The sequence below is a fragment of the Callospermophilus lateralis genome, chromosome 1 (genome assembly GCF_048772815.1).
Source record: "Callospermophilus lateralis isolate mCalLat2 chromosome 1, mCalLat2.hap1, whole genome shotgun sequence".
NCBI lineage: Eukaryota > Metazoa > Chordata > Mammalia > Rodentia > Sciuridae > Callospermophilus > Callospermophilus lateralis.
In genome coordinates, this window is record NC_135305.1 from 222,802,123 (window position 1) to 222,824,066 (window position 21,944).

The following is a 21,944-nucleotide window of genomic DNA, read 5'->3' on the forward strand; positions in this document are numbered from 1 at the left end:
GATTTCCTCAAAAACAGCTGGGGGGCTGGGAGGAGCCCCACAGGACAGTGCCCCAGGCTGCACCGCTGCCCCCAGCCTTCTCTGCCCCTCGGCCCTGTGCGCCGAGGCCTTCCTGGACTCCTGATCCCCGTCACCCTGGGCCCTCGGCCAGGGCTGTCCTCGGGCTGTCGGGCCGTGCTGTGGCTGGCACTTCTGCCAGGCGCGGGGTGCTGGACTCCCTGCGTCTCCTCCCAGGGCTGTGGCCCCTCTGTGTTGGGAGGTGGCGGTGCAGAGCCCAGGCCGGGCTGGCCCAGAGGCCCCGGCGGCCCTCACCCCACCGCAGCCTGCGGCTCCTGCCCTCTGCCTTCCTCCCGGGCCCAGAGGCCCTTGGGAATTGTGCGGTGAGCTGCCCCGAGCACCCTGTCCCCATAGCACCTTCCGCCAGCACCAGTTTGCGGTGGCCACCTCCCAGGGATGTCCCTCAGCCAGGAGGGCAGTCTGCTGTGTGGCTTCCTCAGAGGGGCGCCCACATGGGGCCGAGCTCCAGCCCTGGCCTCCCCCAGCCCTGGCCTCCCCCAGCCTGGACGTCTGCGTGGCCCCGCGGCCCCTCACTGTGGCCATTTACGCTCTAGCTGAACCCCTCATGGCCCCACCCGGCTCTGGGCCGTGCCCCACCAACACTGCCACCTGCACCGCCTGGTGGTGGCCAGGGCAGGACTGGGCCCCGGGGATGCTGTGCAGGTGACCACAGAGGGGCGTCAGGATAGCGGGAGTCCCTTCTCTCGATTCTGGAGGCTGGAAGGCCAACCCCGAGCTGTGGGCAGGGCCAACCCTCAGGGGTCAGAGCGGGAACCTGCCCAGGTCCCTCCTGACGTCGGACGGTGGCATTGAGTGTGTTCCTTGGTGGTTGCGTGTCACGTGTCACCGTCCTGCCTCCGCCTTCCTGTGTCATCCTCCATGAGCATCTGTGTCTGTCACTTCTCCCTGGGGACGGTTGTGGGCCACCCGGCACAGCTTCTTCCGGCTGGTCATAGCTGCTGACCCCATTCCCAGCACGGTCACCTTCTGGGAGTTCCTGGGGCACAGGACGCAGACCCCTGGTGTGCCCGGGCCACGCAGAGCTGGGCAGCTGCCCTTCCCCTGGCCAGATCTGCCCCCGCCGGGCCTGCCAGCTGCCCATGCTCACGGGACCCCCAGGCCAGCGTCAGGGTCCCTGTCGAGGCTCTCAGAGCCTGCCCTGCCCCCCGGCACCACCCGGACAGAACCGTGCGCCCACTGACCCCGTCAGGTCCCCTTTGACACATATGGGGCTGTGCCCAGCAAGGGCAGGGTGCACGGTGGGCCTCTGACCAGCTGAGGGCACACATGACCAGGGTCACTCTGGGTGTGGAAACAGGTGCGCAAGGGTTGGAGGCTCTGCAGGGACAGGCCAGCCCAAGAGGCCAGCAGGGCAGCGCTGACCACCTGTCCCCAGTGTCCCTCCTCCTCCAGGACCCTGAGCAGGTCAGTCCCACATCCCAGGCCCAGGCCCCTCCTCTGCTGTCCACGCTGCCCTCCCGCCAGGCCTTGATGAGTTGGGAGGGCCTGGGGCTGAAGCCCACTCCTCGTGCCCTGGTCCCGTCTCCCCACAGGTGGTCGTCGCCCTAGTGGGAAGAGTGAGCCTGCTCCCTGGTGGCTTTGGGGGGGGCTGTGTCTGCTTGAGGCCCTGTCCCAGCACTTGGACCTGGTCGGATCCTCTCGCCTCCTTGACCATCAGTCTCCTCTTCTCAGAGGGAGAGTTGGGAGGTCCACGCGAGTCCTTGGAGGGGTCCAGGCCAGGCTGTGGTCTGTGGCCTGTGCGCCAGGCCCTGGGTTCCACCCGCAGCGGCTAGCCGGTGCCTCAGGGTGAAGGCGCCACCTTCTGGTGCTGCAGCCCTTCACCCTGAGCCCTGGCAGACACTGCCTGGTAGCACTTGCGCACCCCCCTTCTGCCCAGAGTGCCCTGCCCTGGGGCACAGACCGGCCAGAGTGGCCTCCTCCGCAGCCAGAGGCTGTCAGGGAGCAGGGCAGAATGGAGGTCCCTGGCCCTTCCTGTGCCCGCTCCCTTCTGCCCGCAGGGGCTGTCTGTGCTCAGCCCAGGGGCCCGGCCAGTTCCCACTGACCACAGCTCCCCGACTGCTGCCCTGGCCCTGGGGACCGGGCTGTGGGCTGAGCTCCCTTCTGTCACTTGATTTCCCTGTGACACCCGGGACCCAGCATCTCGGCAGTGGTGGGTCAGGTGTGTGCATCGGCCCCTCACAGCCACGGTGACACCAGTGCAGCCAGGTCCCCATGCTGCCCGAGGCTGACGGTCTCCCGGCCTGGGCCACCTCTCACTGGCTCTGGGACCCCAGCCCCCAGTCCAGGGTGACGGTCCAGTCCTCGTGGCCTGCACTCTCCCGGCCACCCAGTCCACTCGGCCCGCGGCTTGCGTCTCCCTGACGTTGGCCCCTGTGGGTCAGCCTGGCGGGGGCTCCTGTTGACGGTGGAATGGCTTGGGGGCGATTCTTGGTGATGGGATGGCCAGGGAGGGGTCCTGGTGACAGTGGCAAAATGTCGGGACGTCTGCAGGCTGACTGGCGCTCTTCTCCCCTCAGGCTCGGCGCAGAAGAAGTCGGGCTCGTCCGAGGTGAGTCTCCCGGGGGTGAAGAGGCAGGGCGGAGCCGTGGTCCTGGGGCGGCTCCCTGTCCAGGCCGGGCGCCGTGGCAGGGCTGTGGCAATGAGCCCGCGTCCGCCCTGCAGTGTCGAGCAGGGACGCGCCCCGCAGATGGCCAGGAGGGTCTGCCAGGCTGAGCAAGGTGGCGGAGGCCGGGCCTGCACCCCCTGAGCTGCAGCTTGGTCCAGGCGCTGCCACGAGTCCCGGGGAGGCCCGTGGGAGTCGTCCTCCCCAGTGTCTGACTCTTTGTGCCCTGCCCCACCTGCCCACCCCTCTGTCCCCTCCTGGAGCCTCCCAGGTATCCTGGATCCCAGCCACCGGTCCAGCCACCTCCATCTACGCTGCCTGTCAGTGTCGGGAGGCCGCGTCCTGGGCAGCAGTGGGAGCCAGGCCTGCTTCCCAGGAGGCCCAAGGTTCTGCCCTGACAGCTGGGCAGCAGAGCCCACGTGGCCCTGTGTGTCCACCCGGGCCTCCCCTCTCTCTGGCCCTTGGTCCCTGACAACCCCCCCGGGGGCAGGGGGAGCTCTTCCACCAGGGTGGGGAGCTCTTCCACCCTGGCACCTCCAGGGCCAGCAGGGCCATCTGGAGGAGTGAGGTGCTGTGGGCACAGTGCCCTGGGGACTCGGGTGTCCATCCCTGGAGAGCCGCCCCCTGGTGGCCAGCAGGGAGAACCCGCTGAGCAGGGCTGGGTGGAGGCCAGGCACCCGAGGACCCGGTAGAGGTGGACGGGCTCCCTGAGTGGCACAGGATGGGCACTGGTTCAAGGTCAGTGATGGCCAGAGAGGCCATGACCCGTCTCTGCCTTTCCTCCCTGCTGGCTGTGTCCCTGCAGGCTGCCCGGAACAGCAGGCAGTCCTGAGGGGTCAGTGCCTCGTGCCCACCTGCTGGGACAGCCCTGGCCCCGCAAGCCTGCTACAGCCCGGCCTGCTCCCCACGCAGGGGCCTGCTCCAGAGGCGCTGCCCAGGGATGCGCGGCTCTCCTGAAGCGGGAGCTCCCGGCCTGGAGCTGCCAGGGGCCAGGCAGTGCCGCCCAAGACCTCCCCGTCCCCATCCCCAGGGCTGCCCTTCCTGCCAGCTTGCCTCCATCGGCCAAGGGTCCCAATGCTGGTGTGAGCGCTTGCAATGTCCAGAGTTGGGCACTGTGGGTCCCTGGACGGGCCTCCTGCTCTGCCTGGAGCCCACCGTGTCCCCAGGCCCCACCGGCCTGGGCCCAGGCTCCCATAGGCACAGTAACAGGCCCCTCGCCAGGGCTCACAGAGCTCAGGCCGCCTCGGCCACTCAACTCCTGTTTCGTTGTCCCCAGGCCCCGTCAATGACAGGACAGCCCGGTCCTGGCCACGGGAAGAAGCTGGGTCATCGAGGCGTAGATGCATCTGGAGAGACTACCTACAAGAAGGTTCGTTCCTACTCTTTGTGGAGGGCTGCCCAGGCCGTCTGTGTCCACTCTGGCACATGGGTCAGGTGTGGCTGTGGTACCAGGGTGCGGCCCTGGCAAAGGCTGGGCCTGAGGGAGGCCCTGTGTGTGCTGTCCTGTCAGGTGACCTGCAGGCCTGGGACGGGCGTGTGGGTCTGGACCAGGGGTGACTGGGCTTGGACTGCAGGGGACACAGAGCAAAGAGCCATGTGCTGTTCCCTGTGTGGCCGTGGCTGGCACAGGGCAGCCCAGGAGGGAACCCGAGGCCCACAGTTGGCACTGCCCACCTGCCGTCAGAGCCACAGAGCGCACGCAGCCGGGCGTCACTAAGCCATGCCCCGAGGCAGTCCTGGTGGGGCGCAGTGGCCCTACCTGTCGTCCCAGCGACTGGGCAGCCAGCGCGGAGGAGACGGCAGGTGGGAGCCTGGCCTCCGTGACTTAGCCAGACCCTGCTTCACAACGAGACAGGGCTGCGCGTGGCTCAGCGGTGGACCCTGGGTCCAGCCCAGCACTGCAAGACAGGAGAGCGCCAGGGCAGGCGGGCTGGGGTGGCTCTGGGGGGCAGTGGCCGGTGCCTGCCTGGCTCTGTGAGGGCCTGGGCTCCATCCGGCACTCACCCGTGGCCGTGGAGGGAGCCCGCGGAGCCAGGACAGCCTGGGCTGGCGTCGGGCTCCCTGGACTGTAGCCAGCGGCAGAGTCTCGATGGCACTGTGTTCCCGCAGACCACCTCCTCCACCCTGAAGGGGGCCATCCAGCTGGGCATCGGCTACACCGTGGGCAACCTGAGCTCCAAGCCCGAGCGGGATGTGCTCATGCAGGACTTCTACGTGGTGGAGAGCATCTTCTTCCCCAGGTGGGCTGGCCCGGGGCCGGGGCCTGGGCCTGGGGCTCTCCTGGCACTCAGTTGCGGCCCTGACTCAATGCCCCCACCCCCAAGACAGCAGCAGGCTCTCCGGGCATCCCGCGGCCTTGAGTGTGGCCCACCCGTAGCCAGGACACGGCTGCTGCTGGACCACGGGCCTGGCGCGGTGGCTTTTTAAGCTAGGATGGTGGTGCTCTGGTGGCCCGGCAGAGTCTCGCCCGGCATGCGCAAGGCCCTGGGTCCAGCCCCAGCACCACAAAAAAGGAAAGGTGGAAGCCTGTTTCTCTTCCACCTAAAGATGCCTGTGGGCCATCCCTGGGGCTGGTCAGGAGGTTCCACGGCGTTGGAGGCCATGGGCTCTTGTAGTCGCTGTGCCCTGCCATCCTCCACCTGTGGTTTCTGTAAACAGCAATTTCTTGGTGGCTGCCCAAGTTCCTGCCATCATGTCTGCATTCCAGCAGCAGGAGGGACAAGAGGAAAAGGGCCCATCAGTAAATAGCACACATCCTTCTGTGCTCCCCTCCTGTCCCGCTGGACAAGTAGTCACATGGCCATGCCCAGCTGGAAGAGGCGGGGGGTGTGTGGCCTTACCCATCCTGGCAGCCACATGCTCAGGAGCATGGGGGCTCCATGGCTAATGAGGAGGGGGCAGCCTGAGACTGGCCACAGCGTCTCTGTCCCAGCAGGAGCCCTGTGGCACTGGCAGGATTGGGTGTTCGGACATGTGGGGAAAGGCGCCCCGAAAGCCACCAGCCCTCACAGTCCCCTGCGTCCCTCTCTACAGTGAAGGCAGCAACCTCACCCCCGCCCACCACTTCCAGGACTTCCGGTTCAAGACCTATGCGCCTGTGGCCTTCCGCTACTTCCGGGAGCTCTTTGGGATCCGGCCTGACGACTACTTGGTGAGTGGGAGCCGCCCAGGGCCTGGCCAGCCGCGGGTGGGCCGGGGCCGTCCAGCTAGAGCCTGCCAGGAAGGACGCCCAAGCTCACCACGCGGGACCGTGTGCCAGCGGACAGACATTGTGGACCCTGGTCTCGTGGCCCGGCTGGCCGTCCCCACGTGGGCCCCAGCCCCTCGGGCAGAGCTGACGCACCGCTCAGCTGCAGCAAGCCTGGGAACAGGTCTCGGCCTGTGCCTCGCAGGGCTGTGCGCCGTCCGTCCCCTGCCGCCCTCTCTGGGTGCCTCCCTGCTCCAGAGGAGGCCAGCAGTGTCCCTGTCTTGCAGTACTCCCTGTGCAACGAGCCACTCATCGAGCTGTCCAACCCGGGCGCCAGCGGCTCCCTCTTCTACGTCACCAGTGACGACGAGTTCATCATCAAGACCGTCATGCACAAGGAGGCCGAGTTCCTGCAGAAGCTGCTGCCCGGCTACTACATGGTGCGCGCCTGCGCAGCCCCTGCCCCACCCCCCAGGCCCCTTCACCTGCAGCTGCAGGCCCCACTGGCTGTCCCCAGGCAGGGAAGGGAGGACACTTGCTGCCACTTGCCCCCAGCCCCCAGGAGTCCTGAGTCCCAGAAATCCTGTCCCTGAGCAACAGTGTCTCTGGGCTGCCCCCCAGGGCCAAGCGATGGTGACTCAGACAGGGGGAGGGGACAGCGTCCAGCCGGTGCCTCACCAAGGAACAGCTGTTGAGTGGGTGTAGGGTGGGCTCCATCTGCCCCTCGGCCCCTCGTGACTCACACAGGAAGGGCTCGGCCCCCAGGTGGGAGAGGGCAGGATGGAGCCACGGCCCCGGATGCGGATGCAGGGTGGACGTCCCCTCCCCTGCGGAGCCCAGTGCTGGGCACGGGGACTGCCCTGGCCGCTCGGTCCAGCCTGTGCTCGGTGCCCTGCTGGGTCCTCCTCTGTTGGGACGCTCAGGGGAGTGCTGGGCTCTCCCCAGCAGGGTCCCCACCTTGGACTGTGAAGGACCAGTTTGTTCTTGCCTCGAGAGCCAGGCCTGGAGGGACCGGCCCGGGGCCCGGCCAGGGCAGGCAGGGGCCAACAGGGGCTCACGACAAGGGCCCTCTCCTGGGACCCGGGGGCCGCGGGAGGCAGTGGTTCAGAGGCTCCGCTGATGCCGCCACCACCCTCGTCTGGCAGAACCTGAACCAGAACCCACGGACGCTGCTGCCCAAGTTCTACGGGCTGTACTGCGTGCAGTCCGGGGGCAAGAACATCCGCGTGGTGGTCATGAACAATGTGCTGCCGCGCGTGGTCAAGATGCACCTCAAGTTCGACCTCAAGGGCTCCACGTACAAGCGGCGGGCCAGTAGGAAGGAGAAGGAGAAGAGTGCGCCCACCTACAAGGACCTGGACTTCATGCAGGACATGCCCGAGGGGCTGCTGCTGGACACCGACACCTTCAGCGCCCTGGTCAAGACGCTGCAGCGGGATTGCTTGGTGAGACCGCCCTGTCCACCGCCAGCCCGTCCCCGCAGGGCCCCGGGCCCTGCATCAGGGTGCCCCGCCATAAGCCCAGGCTGCCCGCCAGGAGTCCTCTCTCCCCTGCCCATCAGATGGGGCGTGCTCCATGCACCGCGGGCTGCAGTGTCCAGGTGGCCAGCCCGCACACTGCAGAGCCTGCACAGGCTGTTGGTGGAAAGAGCTGGATGTGGCTCCTGCTGTGTCCTGTGGCCTTGGCCAGGCGTCCCAGCACCCCAGGCCCCGGCCTTCAGGAGTGAGCCTGGGTTGTGGTCCCAGCCTGACTGACCGCACCCAGCTCCCAGACCCCTCCCAGAATGCAGTCAGACCCTCCGGAGCCTGGCGGCTCCCCACCGTCCCCACGTCCTGGGCGTCCCTGGCCCGGCTCCCCGCCGTCCCCACGTCCTGGGCGTCCCTGGCCCGGCTCCCCGCCGTCCCCACGTCCTGGGCGTCCCTGGCCCGGCTCCCCGCCGTCCCCACGTCCTGGGCGTCCCTGGCCCGGCTCCCCGCCGTCCCCACGTCCTGGGCGTCCCTGGCCCGGTTCCCCGCCGTCCCCACGTCCTGGGGGTCCCTGGCCTGGCTGCCCACTCCAGAGGGAGCTCGCCCTCACCTGGGCACAGGGCTATTGCCCGGGCCTGGGCGGACCCCTTGTCCCTGGGGGGACGACCAGCCTCGGGTGGCTGGGGTCCCTGCTGGGCCTGCGTCTAGCCGGTCCAGCGCCCTGTCCCTGCCAGGTGCTGGAGAGCTTCAAGATCATGGACTACAGCCTGCTGCTCGGCGTGCACAACATCGACCAGCAGGAGCGGGAGCGGCAGGCCGAGGGCGCCCAGGGCAGCGCGGACGAGAAGCGGCCCGTGGGCCAGAAGGCGCTGTACTCCACGGCCATGGAGTCCATCCAGGGCGGGGCTGCCCGCGGCGAGGCCATCGAGACGGATGACACGTAGGTGGGGTGTAGGCCAGCGCTGTCCCTTCCATCTGGTCCTTGTCTGCACTGGTGTCCACGGGAGGGTGGCGATGGTGCCCATGTGTGGACAGAGCATCCAGAGACACCTTGCTGGTGACATGGGATGTGGTGCCCACCTCTGGGGCATTAAGGAGGTGACATGCCATGGTTCTGGGCCCTGGAACTCAGGGACAGGGGTACTCTAGGTGACAGGTGGAGGCAGCTGGCTGGGGCCGGGGCCAAGATGCGACCAGGCAGGATGCCCTGGGGCGGGCACAGGCCCTAGGCACCGCCGCGGTGGGAACTGAGCGGCAGTCTGGGGCCTGCTGGGCGGCTGCAGGTGCACAGCCCGGCACAGCTGCGCCCTGAGCCCGTGTCTTGGCATTTTAGGGTCTGCAGGGCCGGCAGGGAGCAGGTGAGCTGAGCCTGCCTGGGGTGGCCTGCGTGACGGCCCTCCGGCTGCCCAGGGCCTGGGGCTGTGGCGGCTTTGGGGCAGCTCACCCGCGTGACCTCACTAACTGCACCCCGCAGGGCGCGGGTGTGGCCGAGTGTGTGACTAACACGGCCGCAGAGTGTGGGGTGCATGTGCCTGTGCCCAGCCTGCGCCTCGAGCCCAGGATCTGGGCAGCACCCCACCCCCCGTGTGGGGTTGGAGCAGGACCCTGGGGCCACCCAGTCGCTGCGGGATGGGTGGCCGATGCTGGACCCCACCCCAGCTGCCATGTGGGAGCAGAAGGCCCGACCCTGCCATTGACTATGCGCCCCCCCCCAGGATGGGCGGCATCCCTGCCGTGAATGGCCGCGGGGAGCGGCTGCTGCTGCACGTGGGCATCATCGACATCCTGCAGTCCTACAGGTGCCCGGCCACCCGCCTCCGGAGCCCTGGGAGGGAGAGCCTGGGGGGCCCTGAGGGAGGCTGGGGGCCCTCCTGGGCGCTGACCTGCCCGTCCCTCTCCTGCAGGTTCATCAAGAAGCTGGAGCACACCTGGAAGGCCCTGGTTCATGACGGGGTGCGTTGCTTGCTGCTGCTTTTTGCCCATCAGCACATGAAAGCCCTGACCGTCCCCTAGGCCTAGGTCAGGAGAAGCACAGGCAGCCACCCGGGGAGGGGACCGCGGGACCCACACTGAGCAGGAAGGGGTCCTCGGGACAGCTGATCCGTAAGTCAGTGTCCGGCCTGTCCAGCGTGCGGAGTCCTGCTCTGGGGGCCGAGGGCAGCACGGCTCCGCTCTGTCCCCCACCGTCCCACACGCATCTTCCCGTGCGCACCGGTCGGTTGTCACGTGAAGTGCACCAGGGCCATGTGCGCGGGGCCTGAGACCCCGTCTGCCCCGCGAGCGGCTGCCCCAGTGTCCTTGAGGACCGAGACACACTGCGGTCTTGTGGGTGGTGACTCCTCCTGCAGCCCCGGCCCAGGCAGTTCTGACCAGCGTAGGCAGTCTGCCCAGTTGAATGCCCAGAGGAACGCGGGAAGCATCCAGAAGCAGAAACTTCCAGAACCCGCACCAAGCAGGACAGGGTGGCAGGGAGTGGCCCAGCAGCAGGGCTGTGGGTGTCGTGAGCCTCGCCGGCTGGGTCACCTGCCCCTATGGGTCAAGCCGTCTGGTCCTGCTCGGCCAGCCAGGTCTTCCCTCTGCTGCTGCTCCACACCCCTGGCACTGTCCTTGTCCCCAGGCCCAGGTGGGCCACATCCTCACTGCAGCCAGAGGAAGGGCACCGGGGCTGGGCAGGGCCAGGGGGCTTCACAGCATTGGCTCGTGCCCAGGGCCGGGACGTGATCCCATGCCACACCTCAGCCAGGGAGGCTGTGGGCCACGTCACATCACAGCCATGGGGACGTTTGTGGCTGGAAGCTGCTGGCCCAGAGTGGGTGGGGCGGGGACACTGCTTCTCACCCTCTGGCTGCACGATGGCCCCTGCCCACCCAAGACTGTCTGGTGCCCCGCCAAGTTTGAGAATGGTGCTGGGGACCAATGTGTGCCCGGATCCCTGCCTGGTGTAAACCTACTGTGTGCTGTGGCCGTGGCCCTGTGGCCTCCCCAGTGCCGAGGACCACAGCTGGTCCACAGCTGCACCACTCTGCCACTGGGCACAAAAACAGCCAGAGACTCCTGTGCGTGGGGTGGTATTTGCCAAGCAGGCCTCGGCCAGGCTCCGCCCCCGTTTCCGGGTCCCCCAGGTCTCTGGGTGCTGCCTCACCCACCTCGGAAGGCTCAGTGCAGCTCTGTCTGCAGCGGGAGACCCCCTTCCCTGCCACCGTTTCCCGTGGGAGCTGCTGCTCCCTGTTCCTGGGATCCCCTCTCCGAAAGCCATGGCACTTTTTAAGGAGAGTGCCCCTTGCCCCAATATGGCACCTGTCTCGGGGAGCGCGTCCTCAGTGTCTCGGGAAACCTGACCCCAGGGTGTGCTTCCCCCCCAGGACACGGTGTCCGTCCACCGCCCCAGCTTCTACGCAGAGCGCTTCTTCAAGTTCATGAGCAACACCGTCTTTCGGAAGAACTCCTGTGAGCTGCCTGCACCCTGGGGAGGGACTCTGAGGAGAGCGGGGCTGGGAAGGGGTCAGTGGCCACAAAGCCCTTTGACCTGCCCCAGGCCAGGGACCTCCTTCAAAGCCCAGGGGCTAAGTCCCTGTTCACTGTGTTGCTGTCCTGGAGGCCACTGGCCCAGAGGCGAAACCCACCTCGGGCACATGGGGCTGGGTGGGGAGTGGAGGGCTCCCCAGGCCCCATCCCCGACAGTGGGCGCCGGGGTCGAGCCCTGCTGCCGCTCCGCTGATTGCAGCAGCTGCTGTGCTCTTTCTGGCCCCCACCCCAGGGGACAGTCCTGGTGCTGGGTCCCCAGGAGTCTGAGAGAAGCAGAGTGGGGTCAGCAAGAGCTGCCCAGCCTCCCTGGCACCTCCTATGGAGGAGCGTCCCTGGCCTGGAGGGACAGGCAGGGATCCTGGGGCAGCTGGTGCCGAGGAGTGGACCCTGTCGTGCCGTGGGCAGCGGCCCCCAGCACAGGTGCCCTCCTCCCTCCCTCTCTCCCAGCCCTCAAGTCCTCACCTTCCAAGAAGGGCCGAGGGGCCTTGCTGGCCGTGAAGCCCCTGGGGCCCAGTGCCGCCTTCTCCGCCAGCCAGATCCCCAGTGAGCGGGAGGACGGGCAGTATGACCTGCGGGGCGCCCGCAGCTACCCCACGCTGGAGGACGAAGGTGACTGCCGGCTGGGGCAGGGCTCGGTTCCGTCTCCCAGCCCTGGGGTCCACAGAGGGCAGACATCAGGGCTGGGCCTGGGACTAGAGCTGCAAGGAGAGCAGAGCGTGGCAGACACGCATGCCTGTCACCAGAGGGGAACAGGGATGTCACCAGGGGAGGCACTCCATGGGGCAGGGCCTGCTGTTCTGTCAGGGAGAACAGGGAGGGGCAGGGCACAGAGCCCCAGGCAGGACCAGGCTGGTGGGGGGTGCACGAGAGCCGTGGCACCACTGGGCCTTGGGCAGCTGCCCCCTGCTTCTTGCCTCTTGCAAGCTGTGGGGGCTATTCTCCCGCCAGAGGCCAGATCGGGAGACGGAGGTGGGAGGTGGGGACGCGCCGTGGTGTGCCCAAGCAGGAGGTGTGGCCCGCTGGCCACGAGGGTGGGGCAGCAGCTCCTTGAGGTGCCCACCGCCTCTTCCCACAGGCCGGCCTGACCTCCTGCCCTGCACGCCACCCTCTTTTGAGGAGGCCACCACAGCCTCCATCGCCACAACCCTGTCGTCCACCTCCCTCTCCATCCCTGAGCGGTCCCCCTCCGAGTCATCAGAGCAGCCTCGGTACAGGTGGGCGGGGCATCCCGCTGTGGGGGTGGGGCTCCCTGTGGATGGGCGGAGTCATGGTGCAGGGGCAGAGTGGTCCGGTCCCCATCCTGGGCTCTGAAGGCTGAACTCAGCCCCCTCACCTGCTGTGGTCTCTCTGCAGGCGGCGCACGCAGTCCTCTGGACAGGATGGCCGGTGAGCCCCCAGCCCCGTACCCTTGTGCCCCAGCTACCCACTCCGATGTCAGTGACCTTTGCCCTCTCTGCTATTGGGGCACAGAGAGGTTGTCAATGCTCATGCCCTGTGCCAGCGTGTGCTGTCCCTCCTGCAGCAGGGCAAGGACTGTTGGGCACCAGGATCACAGAGGAACCAGCCTCAGGCTGGGACTCCTCACGGGATGGCAGATGGGCACTGGCCTGGAAGGACGTGGTCGCTTCTGCCGTGGGAAGGGGGACGGCCTCAGCTCCCTGTTGCCCACAGGCCCCAGCAGGAGCCGCACGTGGAGGAGGACCTGCAGCAGATCACGGTGCAGGTGGAGCCTGCGTGCGGCGTGGAGATGGCGGTCCCCAAGGAGGAGGACGCGGGGTGAGTGCAGCCTGTGGGAGGAAGAGCGGCAGTGCCCAGGGGTGGCCACACAGTGACTCTTTACTGGTCACGGATAGTGCCTTTATGTTAACTTCTTTCATCTGAGACGCTGAGTTGCGTGACTATACCCCTAGGGGACCCTGGGCAACGTCCCGGGCATGTGCGGTATCAGGTATCATGACCGGGGTGTCCTGGCTCAGCATCTGGCCCCCATGTCCACAGTGCCCAGGGGCCCTGGATGAGTCTCTGAACATCTGAGGATATGAAGATTTCTGTTTCCCTCTTTTTTGTATTTGTCTCTAACTTTGTGAGGGTTGTGGTTTTCGTTGCTCTGGGCAGGGCTGGGACGGAGCTGCCCCAGCGCCCCCCTGTGGACCGAGCTGCCCCAGTGGCCCGCCCTGCTGTTCTGTCTTAAGATGGGGCCTTGCTGGGTGGCTGCGATGGCTTCTTCCTGCCCCGGCCTGAGTGGTAGGGCCTGCAGCGCGGCCCCTGCGCCGTCCTCACCTTCCTGGCTTTGCCTAGAGGCCCAGCAGCGCAGGCTGCCAGGCTGCGTCCCTGCTCCTGAGTGTGTTCACACCCGAGTCTCGGCCACTCCCATGCGACTGTAGGGACCGCCTCAGCACACACCCAGGACAGTGTTAGCACTGTCACTCACAGCCGGAAACGATGCACCAGGCCCGGAGCCTCGGTGGGCATGACCTCGGAAGGCTTTGCACTGGGCCTGGCATGGAGCACGCGAGCTCCGCGAAGAGGACACAGCAGTCCCCACCCTGCGGGGTAGACACTGCTCAGAGAGGGCATGTGACCTCCCAGAGTGGCCAGCAGGTCACCTGGCTCAGCAGCAGCACCACAGGCGTCTTGTCTGCCCGCAGGAGATGGGCGTGCCTGGCAGTGTCAGCTTCAGGGTCCCTGCTCCCTCGCCAGGACGGGCAGCCGTTGACATCCCTGCTGAGGCTCCTGAGATGGGGAGAGGCAGGGAGGACCTGGGTGAGGGCCCGGAAGGCTGGTGCTGCCCAGAACGGCCCAGGACCTTGCCTCTGCCCACGTCCCCAGGGTGGAGGCCTCCTTGGCCGGTGCATCTGCCACCACCGTGGAGGTGGAGACTGCCAGCCAGGCCTCGGAGCCCGCCAGCCAGGCCTCGGACGAGGAGGACACGCCTGCTGCAGACATCTACTTCGTAAGTGCCCAGGCCATGGGCCCCGTGGAGGCCGGCTCCAGCCCCTGAGGTGTCCGTCACCACACGCTGCCCCGCGTGTGCACACGCATTCTCACCTCGGACGTGTGCTCGCTGCCCTGTGCACTCTCGTCACCGGCACACTTGGCGCACTCATGCACACAGGCGCTGTCCTGGCCACAGGCTGCTCGGTCACGCCCACCTACCTCCCAGCTCTCCCCTCCAGGGCCGCAGCCCTGCCCCAGGCCCCCAGGCCCCCAGGCCCCCAGGCTGGACTCCAGGCTCTGGGTGACCCTAGGTCCCCTCCCGGCCTCGTCACCACCACCTGATTGTGCCCTTTGACTCTGGGCCTTGCTGGGCCCACACTGAGACCCAGGCCGGGCGAGGACCTGCGTCTGGACTGCTGGGGCGGGCCCCAAGGCTTGTCCCCCTGGGTGGGCGCTAGGCCAGGTGCGCTCTGTCCTCCTGGAAAGCAGGAGGGCCTCGTGCTGCCCGCGGGGCCAGGGACCGTGGTACCTGGGCGAGGCCGGCTCTGTCCTGCCCTCCCCAAGCCAGGCGCTGCCCCCACCCCCAGGTAGACCTAGCAGTGGAGCTGCAGTCCAGGCTGCTGGCCCCCGGGGGTCCTGGGTCCTCCACCCCACTCAGGGTCAGATAGCCTCAACTGCAGCAGCAGAGGCCAGGGACTCCTGCCCTGCCTCTCCCGTCATTCTCTGGGGGACAGTTACCCAGGAGCTGGCCAGGCCAACACTGCTTCCTCACTAACACGCCTCCTTGTCTCTGAGCTGAGCCTGCCAGGCCCAGGACTCCCCTCTGGCCCTGGAGAAGGATGGAGTGGGCCTGGGCCGTCCCCCGCCTGCGCCGTCGCCCCCCACACGGGCTGGTGTGTGTCCTGGTCTGCGTGGGGCCTGTGGGGTGGTGTCCTGCCGAAGGACTGTCTCCACGCTGGGTGGGCCGCAGAGCAGTGCAGGCCCCTGCATGCCCCACTCCCGCTTGACTGCTGGCTTGCCCGCCCTCCGCCCGCCTGGCTCCAGGACTCCCCGCCTCACCCTCTCCTCTCTTCCTCCTCCCTCTGGCCCATGGCCCGAGCAGTTCACAGATGGGAGGTACTGGATTTACTCTCCCCGCCATCACCGACTGCGGGCCGTGATGCCGAGCCCCTCGGGGACTGTAAGTGACCGCAGCTGGCCCCTGGGGAGAGGGGCCTCGCCCACTTTGGGGCAGCAGGGAGCTGCAGGTCCCCGACAGAAACTCGTCCTTCCTTTCCTCGGAGGACTTAGGAAAAGGGCAGGAGGTTGCGGCAGCCAGGCTTGCCCCCAGGGCGCCCTGCTGGGTGTGGGTTGTGGGAATGTCACCTAGTCCCAGATCAAGCGGGCACTGAAGAGAGTGCCTGTCTGCCGTCTGTCCTGTGGGCCACAGGGGATCCACTCCAACTCCAGCCTGCCTTGCCCCCCCCAGCCCTCTTGTCACATGGTAGGTGGCCTCTTGTCACCACCCAGCTTCGCCGGTGAGGGCGGTTGGGGCCAGCAGGGCAGCTGCAGAACTGGCCCCTAACTGCAGCCCGTTGAAGTGTGCATCTCACAGGGGCAGAGGCCAGCTCCCCAGAGGGCCCGCCACAGCTCAAGGCTCAGGTCCTAGACTCAGTGCTCACTGGTCACTAGGCACTCGCCCCCCCACGTCTGGGATGCCACACAGATGTTATGTAGCCATGGTGTCACTGTCCCAGAGAGGCTGAGTCGCCCAAACAGAGCTGCACAGCACTTGCTCAGCCAGCTCAGGCATAGACCTGACAGCTCGTTCTGCAGCTGGAGCCCCTCAGGGCTGCCCAGCCCTGTCAGCAAACCCCCTGGGTGTGGCTGTGTGCTGGGCACGTCCTCTGCCCGGCAGTCCTGGCGTCCAGCTGAGCCAGCAATGGTGAGCAGGGACGCCACACCCCTGAGTAAGCTGCCGCCCGAGGCTTGGGCTGGGGCTGGATGCACCCAGCAGCTATGAGGGCCTCAGGGGCCCGGGTTTGGAGAGGTGGGAAAGGAAGGGGCCGGCAAGGGACATGGTAGAAGCAAAGGCGGCGGCTAGATGGTGGCGGGCACCCAGAGCTGGAGGAGCTGGAAGGACGGGTCCTGGCCACTTGGCCAGCTGGCAGCTGCAGGGCCCCTCTGTCCTGCTTCTGGAGAAGGGGAAGCTGGCTGCGCTGCCTTTCTAATGTGGCCACCGAGTGTCTACTGCCAGGGACCCTTCGCAGGGGCAGCGTGGCCTGCAGGGCTTGGGGCTGCTGCCAGCCTCCCTCCCAGGGTTGGCCCTTCTGGGCCTTAGGTGGAGACCCTCCTCCCATCCCCGGTGCTGGCGGAGCTGGCGGCTCTGTCACCAGCCCAGGACCTGGGACAGCTGAGGGGGCCTGAGCTGGGCCAGCCAGCACACTGGGCCACATGCTGGCGCTGGCCCTTGCCGTTCACTGTCAAGGAAGCAGCAGGCCCTGGAGGAGAGGGTGGGCAGGTCCCGGCAGTGATGGCCTGGGGCAGCGTGTGGGCTGTGGCTGTGAGCTTAGAGCCAGGTAGGCACGTGTTCGGGCCTGGGAGCCACCCAGAGGGTCCTGGAAGGCCAGGTGGCGAGGGAGGCCCTGGGGGAGAGGGAATGAGAAGGCCCGAGAGCATTGGAGCCAGGCCTCTGGAGCTGGAGCCGACTCTGGAGGGACAGGGATGGGCACCCTTCCCCTGACGACAGAGCCAGGCCCGGGTGGCCCAGCAGAGGCCAGGGTGCAGCTCCGCCCGGCCCAGCCCTGGGCCTAGCTCACTGGGCCCAGGTCACTGGGCCCCGTGCCCCTGAAGGGCATCCTTGTGCCCCGAGGAAAGTCCTGTGCCTGGGGCAGCCTGAGCTTGTGGGTGCCACCGATGTTCAGGTGCTGACCGTCCTCTGCATGGTCCAGAAACAGGTCGGCGCCCAGAGCGCCCAGGACCTTCCGTGAGGGTCCCCGGGACCCTGGTGCCTGTGGCAGGTGGGGGAGGCTGAGAGGAGCCCCTGCTAAGACAGAGGCAGGTTTCACATGGCGCCCCCTCCTGTCCCCTGCTGTCTCGGCCACCTCAACTGAGCTCACCGCTTCCTGCTGTCTGCCTGTCGTCTGCTGCTCTCGCCCAGGGCCGCGGGTGGGGCAGAGCGCGGTGGAGAGGGCATCGGGCCTGGCGCCCCGCACCCTGCCCGGGCGCTGCCTCTTTTATTCTCTCTGTCTTTCTTCCTCTCCTGCCTGCCTCGCCCTCCTCACCCTGCCCTCCTGTGCCCCCGCACGCGCACCCGCCACCCGCAGCCCACCGACGAGAGGAGCTGGGTGTACTCCCCGCTTCACTATAGCGCGCAGGCCCAGCCCGCCCCTGATGGCGGCGGCGGCGGCGGCGGCAGCGGCAACAACACAGTAAGTGGCCGGTGGCCGCCGGCCCAGGCCGGCCCAGGCCGCCGAGAGGTCAGCTGGGGAAGCAGGCGGGCGGGAGGGTGCAGGCGGCCACTCTGCCTGGGTAAGTACCCGGCCTGGCAGCCCTGGCACCAGGCATGGTCAGGTGGGGTAGGGCCCACACAGGGGCCCGTGGGTGGCATGGGGCGGGCGGCCGCAGCACCCCTCACCGGCCCCCGTTCTTGCAGTAATCTCTATGCAGCCCCCAACCTGGAGTCGAGCGCCCAGAGCGCCCACGCTGCGTGCTGCTCAGAGGCCTCACCTACCCCCGAAGCCTGGAGCCCGGAGACCTGGCCCAACCTCATCCTCCTTCGTCCTCCGGGGACACTGATGGCCGAGCCCCTCCCCACCCCGACAGCTCTGGGCCACATGGCGACCTGGGGCGTGGCGCCTGGCAACCGGCTGTGCCCACAGGACGACGACCCCCAGAGCAAAGCGTCATCGTGTATTTATTTTGGTCCTCACTCCGCACAGGACGGAAGCACCTGCGTGCTTTTTTAGAAAAAAAAAAGAAACAAACAAACAGGAAGAGATTCCGTCGCTGCTCTGCGGCCCGCGTGCTGGCCCATCTGCCACTCCAGGGACCCGGCCCAGCTGCCCAGAGCCCACACTCCATCTCAGCCCAGCAGCCTGCGGAGGAGACCCGTGGCTGAGAGGGCAAAGGCCACTGTCTTTGAGGGTCCTGAGGCCACCCCTCCTCACCTGGAAGCAGGATCCCCCTCCCTCGGCCCAGGTGGGGGACCTTGCGAGGCACGACATCCCTCAGCAGTGGCCTTCACACCTGTTTCCTGCCACTAGGAGGGACGGCCCGAGACTGGGCATCCAGCAAGAAGGTGGCAACCCAGACCTGGCACTAGGAGCCCCCACAGCTGCTCCCTCCTGGCGGAGCCCAGGCCAGGGGCGGGTGGAGGGGGACTGGCTGTCCCTGCCCAGCTCACCGGTGCCAGTGGAGAGGACCCCCTGGGGACACACCCCTTCAAAGCAAAGTGTCCAGCTTTGGGAGGAGAGGCGGCCAGACCTCCGGTCACTGGGTACCACGGCTGGCGTCCCAGTGAGGGCCAGGCTGTGCTCAGGCTTGCGTGGCACGGCGGGGCACATGTGCCCCAGGGGGGTGACCCTCTTCAGGGATGGCCATGCATGTTTCCACTTGTCATCTCCAGCAGGGACAAATGTTCCCAGGAAGGCAGTGACCCCAGAGCCCCATTGGGCAGTCACCTGGGCCCCGCTGGGTCTAGAGGGGGCAGGATGGAGCCACCACTGCCTCCCACAGGACCCCTGGAGGGGTGTTGGGGTGGCAGGGCCTCAGTGGGCGCAGGGGGAGTGGACCTGCAGCAGAAGCCGCTGTGGCCCTCGCAGGGCAGAAGGGCACAGGGACCAGTCCACCCAGGAATGTGAAAGCCTGTCACGTCACCTCGCGTCTCCCTGGCTGCTGCTCAGGCCCTCCTGGTCTCCCCCTGCAGCAACGGCAGGGATCCAGTCACCCCACGATCCTCACCTGGTGGCTGACAAAGGGGCTCAGAGACCCCATCAGGAGGAGCCCGTCTCTGCCCCAGAAGGGTTTGTTTAGACAGGGCGTCCTTGGCCCTGTGTGCTGTCCCTGACGGTCCCTGCCCACCCTTGTGGAGGACACCCAGCAGACGCCTTGGGGATCAGGGCAGAGATCACAGGGAGCATTCAGGATCTGGATGACTCGAAGGCACAGCTGCATTGTCACTGCACCTGGGTCCCCAGGGGGCTGGCACCAGGAACAGGAGCCTGTGGAGGTGGCCTGGAGCCATGGGTACCACCCCTCGTGCAGCCAGTGCCATCCAGGGTGACTTGGCAAGACAGGGAGTGGCTGCTGCAGCCCCTTGGGCCTGGGTGATCAGAGGCCACGTGTGCTGGTGTGGCCACAGCAGGAGAGACTGAGAAGACCCCATGGATGTCACAGCAGTTCCATTTTTGTGTTAAGTGTCACAAAGAACCCCTTGGAGATCTATGTTGTGTAGTGTTTTTTTTTTCCTTTTGGGGACTGTCAAACAGATGTTAAAGTGCCCCTCTGAGCATGTCAAGAGCCATGTTTGCTTATGATTTGGGGAGCTGGGGGGAGCAAAGACCTGTTTCTGATGCTGGGCGCACTCCTGGCCTTCCTCAGACTCCCCGAGAGGAAGGCACTGGGCTCATCGGCCGCCTCCCCTCCCAGGAGATCTGTAAATACTGTCGTGACCTACTGCCCGGCTTGGCCCTCCGATGGCTACTACTGCTCAGGCTGTGGCCGGTGTCCGGATGCAGCTGTGAATCATAAGGAACTCAGAGGCCGACAAGGTGGAGACTCCCACAAGTCCTCTTCCAGCCTCTGTCCCTTCTAAGCCATTCCAATGCGTCCCTGTGCACCCCCACACCTGGCTCAGTGCAATACTCCTGTCCCAATGGGGTCCCATGCCATGGTACTCTCGCCGCAGCCCCTCGGTCCCCACCCCAGGACAACATCCCCCCTCTTTTTCTCTGGTGGTTGAAAACTGCGTCCCCTGACCCTGCCCCGTCTTGTTTTTATGGCCGAGCCAATTCCAAAACAACTGCAAACCTTGTGTGTCTTAACTATCACCAGGGGTTCCTCGTCCTCAGCCCCTGTGGTCTGGTGTGTGACAATCCAGAGCATGGCTTCCCATGGCACTGACAAGGAGGCCGTGTCCCTCCAACCCAGAGTGCGGGGTGCCTCTGACAGTGCAGCTGCTGCTGGCCCCAGATAGCACTTGTACGCAGCTCGGGCCCCACCCCCGCCACTCCCCCCTTTTTATGTTGATATTCTAATAAATCGGGTATAAACATCGACCTGCCTCTGTTGCTACTCTGTGGGTTCTGCGGTTTGGCTGGAGGTTAGAGACCACTGAATTGCAGCCAAAGGAAACATCTGTGAAATTTTAACAATAGTAAGACCCACCTGTCATCCCACTGACCCCAGAGGCTGAGGCAGGAGGATCCCTTGAGCCCTGCCGTCTGGGGCCAGCCTGGGCAACACAGTAAGACCCAAATAGGTGAATAGGTATGACCTCCTCTGCACTCCAGTTCTGCTCAGAAAACATTTCCAAGCCTTCCTTCATCATCCAGGAGTCCCAGCTCAAAGGAACAGACCCCACCCCCAGAGTCTTCATTCCTTCTTCCTGAGTTGACCCAAGGAAGTGAAATATGGACCTCTTTGGGAGGAAAATAATTCTCTAAAATTGAGAAACTGCCCTGAAGGCAGGCCCTGGCTGTAAGCAAGCCCTGGGAATGCTGGTTGGTTGCAGAGGTGGACTTGGAAAGAGTAGGGTTCCTGTAAGATGGACACAGAGGTCTTAGTTTTCTTCCTTGCCTCCAATAATAGCACGTACTGCTGAGGACGTCGCTTGGGTACAATGCCCCATATGTGCAAACCTGGGTCTGCAAACAAGAAAAAGATGGGCTCTCAGGGTCACAAAGGCGTGTTTCAGAACTGGAGACCAGGACTCCTCCCATTGGGCCCATCCTGTCATCTTCCCATCCCATGGCCTTTGGCAGGACCACTATCAGGAGCAAGAGGAGCGGGTCCTGGGTTTCCTTTGGAGGAGCAGAGCACACACAGGAGTGTTGAGAGCACAACCAAGTCAAGATGGCGCCTGGCATTTTGCCAGAAGGAGTGGTTGGGGGGTAGCGCCAGCGAGCCATTAAGATGATGATGGTTGAGTTGAGCTGTGTATGATTATTAAGATAATCACTGATTGCCGTAACTGGATGATGCTAAATTGAAACAAGCTGTGTATTCAGTTGTGTATATAAACCTCTGCTGTCCGGCAATAAGGCGGCTCCTGCTACCTCGGGGCACTACTTTTGAGTTCTCACGGTTCCCGTAGAGTTCCCATTGAGTTCCTGTGGAGTTCGCCTGGGTTCTCGAATAAAGTTCGTTCCTGCTTGAATCTACAAGTGGCTGGTGACCTCCCGGTTATGTGTGCCCAGCCAGACCGCAGCACAGGAGTTGTATTTTGAGAGAGGCATTTAGAACAGTTAGCTTAAAGGGGCTGAGGCTGGGGCTCAGTGGCAGGGCACTTGTCTAGCATGTGTGAGGCACCGGGTTCCATTCTCAGCACCAAAAAATACCGCCCTCCAAACAGGCACCCTGGCCGGCTATAGGCAGACTGCAGGTGGGCAGCGGCCAGGGGCCCAGGGAGCCGGGGCCTCCAGACCTGCACCCTCCCCGCCTGCACTCCCCATGGCCCCAGGGAACTCCACCTACGAGCTAGTCCTGAGCTCCCCTCCCGCATCCGCGCGACCTCACCGGGGCAGGGAAGGTGCTCCAGGCCTCCCCCTCTCCACAGCCAGCCGCTGCCAGGCGGTGGAGCTCGGGGGCAGATCCGCTGCCTCCGCCCCCTCTGGAGCAAGCCGGACTCCAAGGGCCCCTCTTCCCTGTTCCCGCCTTCCAGAAACCTCGCTCCGGGTCTCGCCTCTGCCCCTGGCGCTGACCGCGTCCCCACCAGGCCCGCCTCTACACTCCGCCCACCAGGCTCCGCTTCCTCCTGAGATCCCCTCCACCCCGGTTCCGGGTTCGCCTTGGCCCCGCCCACAGTTCCCCTGGTCTCCTCAGGCGTGAGGACCCGCCTAGGGCTGCCTCGAGTACTGCCTGAAGGAAGAGTCGTCCCGCTCTGGGGACGACGGTCCAATCGGAGTCCGTCACGCAGACCACATTCGCGGACGGATGGGAGACTCTGGAG

The 21,944-nt window shown here is 66.0% G+C and overlaps 1 protein-coding gene across 12 annotated transcripts in view; it reads left to right on the forward strand.

Moving 5' to 3' along the window:
* The window catches only part of Pip5k1c (phosphatidylinositol-4-phosphate 5-kinase type 1 gamma), a 35,693-nt gene extending 15,643 nt beyond the window's left edge, over positions 1–20,050 (forward strand). For 4 of the 12 annotated variants that reach the window (XM_076851463.2, XM_076851501.2, XM_077109687.1 and 1 more), the window contains 16 exons: positions 2,595–2,626; positions 3,957–4,049; positions 4,790–4,920; positions 5,714–5,831; positions 6,155–6,307; positions 7,013–7,312; positions 8,068–8,273; positions 9,049–9,132; positions 9,238–9,286; positions 10,696–10,780; positions 11,306–11,467; positions 11,934–12,072; positions 12,212–12,244; positions 12,530–12,634; positions 13,688–13,811; positions 14,898–17,188. In XM_076851463.2, the coding sequence (XP_076707578.1) occupies positions 2,595–2,626; positions 3,957–4,049; positions 4,790–4,920; positions 5,714–5,831; positions 6,155–6,307; positions 7,013–7,312; positions 8,068–8,273; positions 9,049–9,132; positions 9,238–9,286; positions 10,696–10,780; positions 11,306–11,467; positions 11,934–12,072; positions 12,212–12,244; positions 12,530–12,634; positions 13,688–13,811; positions 14,898–15,164 (2,081 nt within the window). In that variant the 3' untranslated portion in view covers positions 15,165–17,188. Of the gene's footprint in view, positions 1–2,183; positions 2,237–2,594; positions 2,627–3,956; positions 4,050–4,789; positions 4,921–5,713; positions 5,832–6,154; positions 6,308–7,012; positions 7,313–8,067; positions 8,274–9,048; positions 9,133–9,237; positions 9,287–10,695; positions 10,781–11,305; positions 11,468–11,933; positions 12,073–12,211; positions 12,245–12,529; positions 12,635–13,687; positions 13,812–14,897; positions 17,206–17,429 lie in introns of those variants that run through there. The other 8 variants (XM_077109668.1, XM_076851492.2, XM_077109680.1 and 5 more) reach the window with 8 other exon arrangements.
* Positions 20,051–21,944: the final 1,894 nt, after the last annotated feature.